The sequence below is a fragment of the Pseudopipra pipra genome, chromosome Z (assembly GCF_036250125.1).
Source record: "Pseudopipra pipra isolate bDixPip1 chromosome Z, bDixPip1.hap1, whole genome shotgun sequence".
NCBI classification, from domain to species: Eukaryota; Metazoa; Chordata; class Aves; order Passeriformes; family Pipridae; genus Pseudopipra; species Pseudopipra pipra.
Window position 1 is genome coordinate 42,848,054 of NC_087581.1, and position 14,054 is coordinate 42,862,107.

The following is a 14,054-nucleotide window of genomic DNA, read 5'->3' on the forward strand; positions in this document are numbered from 1 at the left end:
TATTAGGAAAAAAAAAGACAAGATTTCAGATATGAATTTAAACATCAGACTGATCTAATTTTTCTGTTTCTAGGTAGCAATAAGCAAATACTGCTGCCTCCACTTTAGCATCATTTTGCTTTCATGGCTAAGCTGTTTTTCCCTTGTTTCTTGCTGGTTTTCCACTTTCCTGCAAAACATTACTAGCAAATTTATTTTCTGTATTTATGGTGTTATGTTTAAATATATTTATAAATTATGTCAAAGCTCCTTGGGGCTTCTCTGCTCCTTATTATGTAAATAGAGCTCCCTTGCTTTCTCCTTAAAGCAAACTAAGCCCAACAAATTTCCTACCATGCAGTATAATCTCTTTTTTTCTGCAGAGATACTTTGTGAACTGCAGCATTATTGTAATAATAACTATTTCACCCTGTTGGAGGAACATTTCAGGCTGTAACAATTTACATCCAGTCAATAAAAAATAATACAGTGAGGGAATCAGGATAAGGCTGTGGTTTCACAATCCTACAGGAGCTGGTTTGCCTTCAAAACTTCCATTTCAAAAGTTTATTGAACTGTTCATCAGTGGAAAACACCAATTGTGTCTGACTTCTTCTTCTTTATGTGCATTCACTGCTTTTTTTGTGTTAGAGATAGAACGCTGATCAAGATGTGGCTTTTTAGTGTGACCTAGTAGTTTGCGTGCTCTTAAATACTGCAGTGAAAATAATTAAAGGAACCACTGTTAAGGGAACCACTGTTAAATAGTGCATTTTCCAGGTTACCTATGCACTAGGTAGAGTGCAAGTTGAACAACAAAGTAAAAGCAGACATGTATAAACAACCCTACTGTTGATCTTGCACTCACACAGGGACCAGCACTGTCTTACTGGCTGAGAGAGAGAGAGATAAATCTCCCAATGGCTTCAAGAACTGGGACTTCATGTCTGTTCATACATGGGGAGAAAACCCAAAAGGAACCTGGGTTTTAAGAATTACTGATATGGTAAGTGTGTCTGTGTGTTAATTAGCTATGTTCGGAAGCTAACACAAATAAAATCATCACTAACTGCTGCAAAGCGTGTTGAATTATGAGCCTTCTCATTAACTGATCTTAATGAGAGTTTCTTTAAAATATCTGTAAGGATTAAAGTAAAAAAATAGAGTCACATTTTCTTGTTCTTTACTCAAATGCAATTGACATTGACACGTACCTGTCAAAAACAATTTCATGTCTGTTTTTCTCAGATATACGTCACTGGAAGAAATCACTTAATATAGTTTTCTGTGATTCATGGAGTGAAATACACAATCAAATTAACATGTAGTTAACTACAAATTTTTTTCTGCAGAAAAGAACACGGCATGGATCTAGTCTTCTCTTGATCCACAAGCACAGTTTTCATTAACTCAAAACCTTTTGAATTATTCAATTTCTGATGATCTCAGTGAGCTATTCTGATGCATACCTTCCCCTGATTTCTTTCTGAGAGTAACTACTGCTGAACAATGTTTAAGGGTTAAAGCCAAGAAGTCTACAGATATGAAATAAATCAGTTTATTAAAACCACCTGGGGATATGGATTACAACGGCAAGACACCAGAATAAAGCTGCTTGGTAGGCAACTGAAAAATCATTTCCTTCAAAGAGAGAGTGATCAAACACATTCATCTCACTGAGGTTGTCTGTCCATAAGCTTGTCATTAGAGGTTGGATCTTAGCAGAAACTGAATGCTTCCTGTTAGACTCTGAGCCTGCAGCCCCTATTGGCCTCAAATTGTAAACAGGAGGCTATTGCCAGTTGCTGAGCAGATGGATAAGGCAGTAGAAGTAATATTATTATCAATAGTGTAGTGTTAATGCTGCAGGGTTATAGATAACCCCATGGTTACAGATATCCTATTCTTTGAACGCATTTTTTGGGGGAAAAATGTTAAGAAGAGCATTTTATTTGTAAATATTTCTCATTTTTCTTTTCAAGTGAGAGCTTCCTGAAACTTATAATAAACTAGGATTTTTGTCCTCAACACATAGTATACTCCTTGCTCAACTTTTAGGATTTTGTGATTCCTGAAAAAGCTTTCATGTTAATGACCTTACTGACATCACAGATTCCCATCCAGAGTTATTCAGAAGTTGTAGTTATGAGTAGCTTTAACTGTCATGTAAGTTGTGTAGGTAAACTTTAGTCTAGACTTCTCTTAGAAAATAAGAGCTTCAGCAGCCATCTTCAGTCACGAAATGAATGAGCAAAAATTCTGAAAGAAGCTTTGGTCAAATAAAGTTTAAGTGTTCCGTGTACTTGTCCCTTCCACTTTCTACTTTTGAAGTACTGCTACCAAAATTTGTGTATAATCTTTGTTGCTCACTTCCACACACTGTGTTTCAGATTGCTGTTGCACACCACTGGAGAATGTTATTTCACATTACCATTTCCAGTGGTAACTTTAATAAGGAAATTGCCAAGGAATGTCTTAGTGAGCAAATTTTAATAATGCAAGATACCAGTTAAGCAATTTTTAGCATACGTCAAAATTCCATTGATGCTTACATGATTAATTAATAATTATGTTACATCAAAATGTGAATATGTGGTATGTTACATCAAAATGTGAATATGTGGAGTGGTTAAGCCATTGTATTAAATCCCACTTTCTGATATATAGTCTCTAATATATCCTTGTTTTTGTGCCTATGAATCATTGTCTAAATTTAGATATTGAAAGCCTTAGAGTTTGCTTTAGTAATTTCTGTCTACTTTAAAATCAAGTGTCTTGTTTTATCTTCTTATGTCCTGAGAACCTATTCTAATGCCATGCTTGTTTTTTAGTCCAGACGAATACAAAATGAAGGAAGGATTGTAAATTGGAAACTGATTTTGCATGGCACTGCTACCCAGCCTGAACACATGAAGCAGCCACGTTTATATACATCCTACAATGCTGTGCAAAATGACAGAAGAGGAGTGGAGAAGATGACAGACTTTGTAGAGGTAGTATTACATTAATTTTTTTCCTTACGCATTTTTCAATTTATAAGAAAAGGTTATTTTTTCCTAGTAAGACGTATTCATTCTCTATTCATTTCATCTAACCCTTGACCACTTTTGCATTGTGTATCTTAATTTTGTCAATGTTAAAAATTGATATTTTTATTAATCTCTGTTTTCATATACCAAAATATAAGGGGTTTAGGATGGTAACAGGATTTTGCTACTCAAGCAGGGAAATCTGTAGCTAGTGCAGTTGAGTGGTAAAAGGAGGGAGGAAGACGCCTTTGGCAGACACACTAAATTTATGTAATTCTACTGAGAACAAGTGTTGCATCCAAGAGCAGCTTTGCCTGTTTCCAGGGAGTTTGGAAGGAAGTTTGTAACAAAAGTCAAAAGTCAGGGACTCACTTATTCAGGTGGTTTGGTTCAGTGGATCTGTTGCTGCCTGCTTCTTGATCACCCCCTCTTTACCCTTTAGGCAGAGTGCTGTAAACGTAGAGGCAGAGTGACAATGGGTTTCAGGATGCACAGAATGGCAGTATTGTACATTTTCACAGTGCTTAATTTTGTCAAGAGCTTCCGAATTCTTTATTAGTCCTATCACATAAAATTGTCTCCCCATTAGGTAATTAGGATATCCATAAAGTTGGTTAAACTCTCTTCCTCAGATAGGTTATGAAAGAGAAGATTGAGGGAGACATGATTATGGTCTTTAAATACATGACATAAGTGTCAGCAGATCTGGCATCCATGGGCAAGAAAATAAACTGCAAGAAAGTAAAAGTTGTAGTGGGTTGGTTTCTTGGATTTTTTAGGCCTTCCTTAGCAACAGGGTCAGAGATCTAAGGAAGTATTCCATATCATCCCTTTCCGTAACACAACATATAAAAGGCACAGATAAGAGGCCTTTGCTCTTCTCTCTTCTGGTGGCTGAAGGCGACAGGTCTCTCTGCAGACAGGCTTTGCTTGTATGGGCCAGGGCCTGCTGCTCAGACCTGCCGTTATCTCCGGTCTCTCCGGGAGGCGTGGGGGAGTTGGCTGCTGCCTCGCACAGTTCTGCTGTCCCATTCAGGGAAGTATTTAATCCGCTTTTTTTTGTACTTATCTGCTAGCTCTCTATTAATAGGTATATTTGGAGGATATTTGTTTTTAGTTTTTATCCCTGTTTCCCCCTCCCTTTTCCCTTTTTCCCCCTCGGGAGCTCCCTATTGTGTGTACAATATATATATATTCAAATAATATATATAACTGTAAATATATGTAAATATATATTTTTGGTATAATTGAGTTGATTTCAGTTTCTCTCAGTTTCTATAGTTTTTTTTAACTTTGCCTAAAGGGGAAGCGGGGGAAAGGCTTTCACTGAGCGTTTGGCGACATGGTGGGCAGCCAGCTCAAAATTGCTCAAAGTGGATCCAGAAAGTACCATAGGAGAAGATAGGTGGACATGGTAGAGAACAAATGAGGATAAAATGAGTGTTCAGTTAGAAAGACAATCTCAGGGTAAACTAGGAAGCTATACAGGCACATACTCCTGTTGAAAAAGATCATACCTCTCACCAGCTGCTTTGTGCATCTGAATTTGAGATTGGTCTTCCAAAGTTTCCAAGGTATCATGGCCATGCCTTAGCTGTACTTCACTGTCTTTTTCTCAAGTGAGATCATCTACAGAGAAGGTTGTATGGAAGCACTGGTTCAATCCTTTTCATAAGGATATGTGGCACAGTCAGAGCTGCTCTCAGCACTCCATGTATATTTCCTTAATTTAGGCTGCTGAAGAGTTGTGTCCCAGATATATCTCTAAAGACTGGGACAAATTTTGGTATAAAATTACATGTTGTATCTTGCCAATGAGGAATATGAATTTGTAACTACCTATCTTGTGGAGGGACTTGATACTTTATACAATACAATTCTTTCAGTAATTTGTTTTAGTTGATAATGGTCTGGTTGTTTTCTAGATGCCATGTGATTACTGAATGAAAAAATAGCTTCTGCTCACATGTAAATGGAGATCCCTAACCAGAGCAAACCTGAATCTGGTCAATTTTCCATCGACACCTCACCTTTTTTTATGCTAATCTGTGTTCTAGGACCATACCACACTGGAGAACCTGAGTGAAAAACCCAAAATCACAGAAGATACCAGTAGCAGCAGTGACAAAGCAGAAGATAAAATCCCATCACAGGCTATGCTACATTTACTGCGAAGTGCTTTTAGCAGACAGATGAATCAGAAGCAACTGCCAAAGAAGACTGCAAGTGAGAAGTTAAATATTCCATATGAACACTTCTATCAAGCCCTCAAAAAATTGAACAAGCCTTCCCAGTTGAGAGGCTCAGAAGAAAGTCTGTACAGTGACTACGTTGATCTTTTTTACAATGCCAAACCTTACAAGCATAGAGATGATAGACTGCTGCAAGCCTTGGTTGATATCATAAATGAAGGAAACTAAACTGTAGGGTGTGGCACTGAGTTGGAAATATTCATTTTCCCCACCTGTAGTTTTTTTTTCCAAAGTCTGTGTATGCTCTACTTGTGATTGCTGCTTTGATTGCTTCATATTTAGTACCAATATCAAGGAAGGGAAAAAACAGGTGTAAGCGGATAAGGCGGGAAACTGACACTTTTTAGTAATATCTTTTTTCATTACCATCAGAGTAGAATTGCCCCCTCAGGCATGAAATGCAATATTATTCCCCTGAAAGCCCTAGTGCTCTATTTTAAACAGTTTTCACATTACTTATTCTTCCACCCTCTTCACTTAAGCATGCAGTAGGATTCAAAACCTGAATTACCAAGCAGTTTTGAACCAAACTGCCAAAGCTATGGGGATATATTCTTATCTGTGGATTTGTTGTGAATATTGGAGTCTCTGTTATATTTGTCATTTATTCCTATTTAATACTTGCAGACAGTACTGCTTTTGTCACAGGTGCTTTATTCCTCCTCCAAACAACAATGCTCCCTTGCCCTTCTGTTCTCCTGTAAAGGAACATCTGGGAGGCTGGAGTTGGACTGGGGCATCAGTGAAGACTGATGAAGTTATTCACAATTTAGACTACAGACAGACATACACTAATATAAAAGAGTCCCAAATGAGACATCCCAGACCATGGGATGTCATTTTCTCCACCTAACTTTTAAATACCTAAGTGAAGTGCCTGAATCATGAGCCTAGAATTTCTAGGCAGTGTGTAGTTAATGAGGACAGAGTCTCCTATATGGATAGCACTTGGCTTTCTTTACACCTGTTATGAATTACCTGATGGAGTACTGATATATTTGTGTCAATTATATGAGTTTTGGGGACCAACCTTCTACCTGTGGGTCATCAGTTAGGTTTCTGAAGTAACTGCCTTCTGACATGGCTACACCTTGCAGTATTCAGAACAGCAAAGCTGGGATTGCTTTGTCCTTTCCTTGAACTGTGACCAAAGTGGATCAGAAAGAGTATCTGTAGCAGATTGTAACACTTCCCAAAAATCTAGGAAGTCAAGGCAAAATGGACAGGGAGGGGTGTGAGACTAAAAAAAATACCCTGTGAAGGGTGTGCATGGAATGTGGAGTGGGTGGGAGAGGAATAGAAAGAAGGAGAAAGTGGAAGAGGATAAGGCAGGTGGTTGTCAGAAAACAATTAGGGTGACTAACTCCCTAACTTTACCAGACAAGCAGTTTTCCACAGATACTTCTTTAAAGACAGAGTCAAGAGTGACATATTATTTTTCTTTTCATAATTGAAAAAAAAGAAAAGAAAGCCATGTTGGATGCTCAGAAACTGTAGGGGATCTAGAACAAGGAAATGAAGATTTCCAGGGGATAGTTATCTCATTGCAGTGCTAAAGAAAATCCAAAAAAGTGCTGACTGCTTTTTACTTTTCTTCCTCTCTCGTCTACTGTTTAAGTGTGTTCTACAGACTCCCTAGAATTATTTGATTCTTCTTCACTGTCTATTCCCTAAAATGATGTGTCTCCAAGACAGGATTTTAACATTTTGCTCATAATTCAGTTTGGATGGAGATTTTTCAAACTTCAGAATAAATTCTGTAATTTAAAGGTAAATCCCTGCAGTGGTCCAAATCAGAAAGGTTTCTTTTGCTGTCCTTTATGCAAAAGCTTTCTGGCAATGCATAAATAATGAACAAGCAAAACAAGAAAATTTCTAATTGCTGCTATTACAGAGGGAGAGCACTTATTTTCACTAATGTTTAATTTTCAGAATATAACGATGTGGTGAGGTAAGGACCACTTTTAGTCCTGTGCCATGGAGCTCAGAGGCTGGTTCTCTCAGATAACAACTAATTTAGCCAATCCTCATTCGGGTATGTTACAGTGAGGAAAGTACTAGCAACAGTCCATCAGTCCTGAAAGACATTTTCGGGTTAAAAGGGTGGGAAACAAAAGATGCTCCTTTGTTTTAAGATCAGTTCCTATGCTGTAGCCAGAGTTTCACCAGAAGACAAGTTTAAAATCTCTGTTGAATGTTTCCAACCCAGATCAGCTTGTACAGGAGTAAATTAATTTTATTGTTAGTCTTTCCTTGGTGCCTCTGTGGGTTTTGTGAAAAATGTGAAAGTAAAAAAAAGTTTTCTCTCAGAATTTTAAATTATATTTTCGTTACAGGTATTTATAATATAGTAAAGATTTTATTGAACAGACAGAATTTTAAAAGGCATAATAAATTATATTGAAGAACCAGATTTTTTCTTGGGAAAGAGACAATTTCATCCAATAAAGGTATTTTTTAAAAGGCATGTTACAACAGCAACTGCAACATGTATGTGATGTGATGTTAAAATTTGTCTACTAGTAGCATAATACAGTGTGTTAGCAGAGCTCAGTGTGTGGTCTTAAAATTTGTGAAGAAAACAGTAAGATGAAGTCAAGTTATTGACTTAAAAGGACTGGGAAGCAGAGTTTAGAATGAAAGACAATGGCTCGAGGAAATAACCAGGGGTTGGGTGGAAAAAGTGTGTAATGTATAGAAGATTAAGACTTTCAGGAGGTTTCTTCACTGGGAACACTCACATGGTTACTTTTCATACCTGCAGCCAAGTAAGATTTGCTGTGGACGTCAATGACACCAGCACTGTCTGTAATTCACACTTGGTGGCTCTAAAGTACCACATTCTGCCTATTTCACATACAGATGTGTGTCAGAAGCACTATAATGAAATAGTACAGCAGAATGGCTCAGGAGGTCAAATTAAACACACAGGTCTTCCACTCCCTTGCATGAAAGCAGAACCAGTTGAAATATGTGTTGTTCCCTTTCACAACTACTCACATTTCAAGTCAGTAGAGAAACAAGACCTTACACATCCTTGTATACTGGAAATGGTTGTGGGGAACTGCTTTTTGGGGGAGCTGTTTGCTGGTCTATGATGAGGAATGGGCTCTGTGGGCACTGTGTAGCCATACACACTATTTGGAGTGTTCCCTGTGCTGCTCCAACCTACACTGATGCCCAGATATGATCAGGAAGATGCAGTCACCCCCACAGAACCCCCTTCTCACACTGTTACCCTGGAAGGACACCATGTTTGAGCAAACAGATATGAATGACTCTGCTTTCTAAAGCTTTAACTTCTTGGGGACTTACAGACCATAACCAGATTTATTTGCTGCTCAAGTCTCAAGTAACCACTGCTCAATTACAATATCTGCTTTGTCAAATGCCCTAAAGATAATTACAACACTTTCTGTGCTTTCAGTAAGATACATTTCTATAACAGAAATACTTTTAGTAATTGTACATAGAAAATGGATTTCTGAAGTAGCATTAAAAAAAAGAAATCTAAATCTACATTAGAGCAAATTACCTTCCACACTAAACAATGTTTTTTTCTTTCAGTTTGGCTGGGTTTTGAAGTAGTATGCTGCATTGAAACTTTCTAGCTTTAACTGCTTTGAGTTACCCAAGCAGAGTTTCTAGTCAGTCCTGTCTTGTAGCTCCAAACTTGTAAATTTAGTTTTCTTAACCTCTCCCAAAGACACTTCACTCTGAAAACAACCATAAGTGTTTTCAGTAAATAGAAAGCTATTTGAAGAGAGAAAAGGGGAACTTACAAATAAAATACTGGCTCTAGTATTGTATTTATTACTGCATTATCGTAGTGTCAGAAATTAGGAAAGAACATAGTCTGTTTATTAAAAGAGTGCAATCATGGGAAGGGGAAACATCTGGTTATTGCTTTTGAGCTCTTCCGTAACTTGGTACAGACCACTCTGTGGAGGTGACAGCGACACCTAAATCCGTGAGCATCAGAGCAACGGGGCGAGCTGTGCTGTCCCTGAGAGACTCTGCCACTGCAGTTTTCCAAACACTGCAAACCTAAGGAAAGTTGGCTTCTGAGTTAGTTCAGCTCGGAAAATAGTCATAGCTGAAAAATTACAGTGAAAAAAACCAGTTCTTTTTATGCAATACCACCTTTGTTTTTATGCAGAGTACCTCCAGAGCCTAAAACCTTTCAGTTTGATCTAGTCTTTCCTTTCAGGAAGTCCAGTTCCAGTGCCCCAAGGAGACATGCCACTCACAACAGCATTTTAGCAAGAGAAAACTCTAGAAATGTGTATTTTGCTCTGAATCAATTGCTTGGCTAGCTAACATTTCTAACTGCAGACAGAAAAAGTTCAAACTCCAACCCCACTAGGCACTAATAGAGATAATTTCTGTAAATATTGTTCTATTTAATTACTCAAGTACTCATTAAAAATATCTCTTCTCTTATTGCAGTTTGTGAGGATAATGTAACCAGAAAGAACCAGGAATTTTGCTTCCAGCAAAGCAGTAATGCCTACTGGAAAAAAAGATAGGTCTAACATGTTCCAAGTTCCATTAAGATACCAGACAAAAATAAATAGATAATATGTGAAAGTGGGTGTTTATCAGGAAAATATATCTTAATGGTTATATCATTTCAGCCATTTGACTACCTCCAATCAAATGTAGCTAAGCATATATCTCTTTCTTTCTGATGTCATATTCTTTCCCTAAAACAAACGAATTGGCTGCTGTTACATGTAGCATTTTGTTTGACTACAGCCACATTATCAAGTCAATGTTTCAAACCATAAATATGCAGCATAATGCAGTACCATATATTCTGATAAGGAAACTCGCTTAGAACTGAGGGCAGGCAGCTTTGCATATGCTGATGCACAAAGTGCTCATGTGAAACAGATCTATAAATGTTAGGCAAAGAGGAGAGCCATATGCCAGCTCCATCAGACCTGGCAAATTACTGCTCTATTTCATAATGTTGGTGGTGGGATGCAGAGCATCACAAATACCTGGGAAGGCAAAGCGAAGTTCAGTTCCACAGTTCAACAGGGAGCTCAGCTGCCTTCATGATAATTCACAGTTTGTGAGTTACATACTGAAAACCGAGGATTTGGGAAGAAGCTGTAGCTATGCGTTTCTCCTCTTTTGCACTGTATTTCTTATACCCTACCTCAAAGTGGTGCACCATACTTGAATGAAACTTTTCTGAAAATACCTCTAGATATTAAAAACACTGCTTAAGCAGTAGTTTCAGGCATCAGACTGTGTGAAGATAGTGTAATTCATTGCTTTCACTTTTACATAGAAAAAAATATACATACATGTTTACATGACTCCATGTAAAGTCTCTTTGATGGTAGAACATAGCACCTTCTGGCAGCAAGAAGGAAGAAGCTGCAGCACGAATTTGCTAGAACAGAGGTTAAAGCTAAATTTCAGCTTGGATTTTTTATCACAGTAGTATTGGTACTGCAGGTTGTTTTGGAGAGGGATAGAGGAGGAAGGGAGATTTGTTGATTTGCTAATCCCTTTAACGGCTGGGGTACATTTTCCTAAAGAATTCTGTGTTTCTGCAGTTGCACTAATGGAAAAATAACACTACTCTTATTATGCAAAAGATAGCCATAACTCTGTAGGGAGCTTAGAACAGTCTAGATAGGTAAGTAACGATGGCTTTGTAACACAACAGGAAAGTGTGTATGGGGCTCGGTAAATGCAGGATCTGGGGTCTCTAGTAAAAGCACCACAGTAAAGATTCCTTTGTGATTTTGAGCAGCAAATTTGGAACTCTTCAAGGAAGGATAATTATAGTACTCTGAATATTTATTTATGTTACCTTTAAAATTAATAGCTGTGGTCCTTCAGAGCACCTATAGGATTCAAAGGTTATTCTGAGTCACACTATGGAGGAGCCTGTCTGTCTCCCAGTGTACATGACTGCTCAGCTGGGAATCACACTCCTAATTCAGGCACTGAATTTACGTGTCTAAAGTTAGGGAGTGAGAATGTTGTCCTCATCTCTTCCCCTCTCTTGCTCCCAGACTGGTGCTGAGCACTCCTGAAGCCCCACGCATTCAGACAATGGGGCTCTCTAGTCTAGTGGTGGCTACAGAAAATTTACAGGGCTCTCCCATTTCTGTCCAAGATTGTTCTCTGCAAAGACCACCTGTGATGCCCCAGGCTGGAGGAAAACCAACTCAGAAAACAAAAGGCATTCTTCACTTTAGCAAGTCATCTAAGCATGTACTGCAGGTGATGTAAAACCTTAAACTTGTGCTTAAAATTATTTGCTTGCTTAAATCACTCTCCTGTCCTGCTTTAAGCATATGTATGGGATGAAGTACCTGACTGAGCACTTGGCTGAAAACCAAAGGATTGCTCCTGCGTGGTACTTCTGCACAGAAAAGGGAGATATGATGTCAAAGTTCTGCTCAGTTATTGCAAATATCTACTTGCAATTCTATATTAAGTGCATGAGTCATGCCTGGATTTACATACAGTGTGCCACTGAGTTTCATGACTTGCTTACACTGCAGTGTACTGGGTCTCAACCTGGTATGGTGAATCACCTTTCCTCCAGAGAGTGTGTGCAAAACCTTCTTTATCAGGGAAACAACACTTGCAGAGCCCCAGGCAAGCCTCGTGCATTTGGAGACCTTACATATTCTTACTACACATCAGATGATCAGACATTTCGAGCCCGCATAACCTTACTCTTCTACTGAAGTTCAGGGAATAGGTCTCCATTTTTAAGAAGTTAGACCTTAGTATATTATAATTATTAATTCAGTTTCATATTATGGGGCTGTACAGATGCATCGGGATTGAAGAACAGTCTGAAGACACATGTTTTGTCATAAATTTTGAGTAACTCCTCCGTGCTCACTCCAAATGCCCTCATGTACCTGAGAAATGAAAATAAATAGAAGTAATGTGAGTTGGGTATTATTCCTTGGGGTAGAGGAAAGGAAGAGAAAAGAAAAAAATGACAGACTAGAAACAGACCCAGGCAGGAAAGAGTGCATTTTGTGCTTTTCCATTCTCTTTATTCAAGCAGTTCTCAGCTACAGTATCCTGGCTTCAAAGGACAAATTTCAGAGATCTTTCTGCTGCTCATGATGAGTCAGATATGGTCTGCTTTGTGACAGAACTAATTGCTTTCTTGATCTCTCATGTCTCTCTTTCCTATCAGAATTCTAATTACAAAATCCAAAGCCCTGCATTTCCAGCTATTCAAGGTTCATCAGCTCTGCAGTTTGCGTTAATGATCTCAGTTCCTTGACTTCACCCCTGTAATTTTATACTAACTGGGAGCCTAAACTGTTACCCATTTTTAGTAACAGTCATAAACATGCACTTACCTTTAGAGATGCTTAGAATTCACTTTTCTCAGAAAAGCTAATGGTAATTATGTCAGCTCAGCTTGTTGCACTGTTCAAAAACCCTACACAAACCTACCAGAAGCATGATAGGTGCACACATTCTTGTGAAGGTGCGTTGATGGAAGAATCTGCCTTTGATGAAACTTTTGAAGGAAAAAGAGGAGTGGCCCAGCTTCCTTCACCTTTCAGTGGCATCTGAGGACCTTTCAATGGCATCAGATTCTTTTCAAAACCCAGTCCACATTGTATCTCTCTGTAACAAAATATCCCTGTGTGGATTGTCAAGTGTGATTAGGGAATTATGCACTAAACTGTGTCATCACCTTCTGTCAGCTCAAAGCTGAGGCCCAGCCTCCAAATGCCTTCTGTTTGCATCTGCAGTGTGTGGAGTCATACAGTTAGTTTCTGTGTGAGTAACAGTGGAAGAGGAAGAGATTTGATTTACTGCACTGCACGCAGCATTGCACCTCATGTCTAGATCACCCTGCCTCCGTGCAGGGCCCGATCATCGCCTCCTCTTCTGAGTCGCACTAGTGGAGCTGTGTAGGCGAACACCAGGACTATGAGGCTTGGAAAGAGCAGCTTTAGACGCGGGTGCGTTGCAGCGGCGACTTCCGGGATCGAGCGAAGCAGAAAAACAACGAGTACTTGCGTTTTTCATTGTATGGGTTCTCTCCCTGAGCTGTGTATTCTTCCCCCGACCCGCGCAGTCCCCCCACTCGGAGCCACCTTGTCTCCCCTCCCCGACCGCGGACTCCTCCCCCGCACAAGCAGGATAGGCTGCCTCGCCCGCCTCTCCCCAAGTCCCCGTTTCTGTTACTGGAACGCGGTCCGCCTGTATCTCCCATTGGTCAGTGGAGCTCTCAAGCCCCTCCCTTCCCCCATACCTTGACCCAATCACAGCCCTTCTTCTTGCCCTCCCCTCGAGCCCATATAAACCGCGGGAGTTTCGAAATAAAGGTCTTTTCGCCACGGAACACCGAGTGGAAACTTGGTCACTCTCTCCTCCTGCCAAAGGGGGACCTCATGACTGAATTCCTTTCCGGGAAACCCAGCGGAGAGTCCACACACAGGTCCGTTAGAGCTGATCTGCTCAGGCTCTTCCATTTCATTCATCAGGACTGCTGTCACTCAGAAATAACCAGTTAACAACCTCGTAGGAATTATACACATAAAAAGAATGAGCTTTTTGCTACATGGAGGCTTCCTCTTTGCCCTCAACTCTCAGTGAATGGTTGAAGGCATGTTTCCTTTAAAGACTACCCCTGTGGAAGTGATCACATGATGTACAAGAACTTAGCAAAAGCATGTCCTTTTGCCTAACCTGGGAAAGCTGAAATAACCTGTGAAATACTGAGTAATTCTTGCAGTGTTGGCAGAAGCAGGGTGGTATTTCACTCTTCACAGCCTGAAAT

At 39.4% G+C, this 14,054-nt stretch overlaps 1 protein-coding gene and 1 long non-coding RNA gene across 4 annotated transcripts in view; one reads left to right on the forward strand and one right to left on the reverse strand.

Moving 5' to 3' along the window:
- PCSK1 (proprotein convertase subtilisin/kexin type 1) overlaps nt 1-7,808 on the forward strand; it is a 28,903-nt gene extending 21,095 nt beyond the window's left edge. For both annotated transcript variants that reach the window (XM_064642132.1, XM_064642133.1), the window contains exons 12-14: nt 852-985; nt 2,811-2,972; nt 5,066-7,808. In XM_064642132.1, the coding sequence (XP_064498202.1) occupies nt 852-985; nt 2,811-2,972; nt 5,066-5,428 (659 nt within the window). In that variant the 3' untranslated portion in view covers nt 5,429-7,808. The remainder of the gene's footprint in view (nt 1-851; nt 986-2,810; nt 2,973-5,065) is intronic.
- A 1,242-nt stretch (nt 7,809-9,050) lies between these two features.
- LOC135407240 (uncharacterized) lies at nt 9,051-13,709 on the reverse strand. Of its 2 annotated transcripts, none has more exons than XR_010426780.1 (2): nt 12,716-13,709; nt 9,051-12,162 (listed from the first exon to the last, which is right to left on the reverse strand). It is a non-coding gene; the product is annotated as an uncharacterized LOC135407240 (long non-coding RNA). The 2 variants fall into 2 exon arrangements; XR_010426779.1 differs by having other exon boundaries at nt 12,619-13,709.
- Between the last annotated feature and the right edge of the window lie 345 nt (nt 13,710-14,054).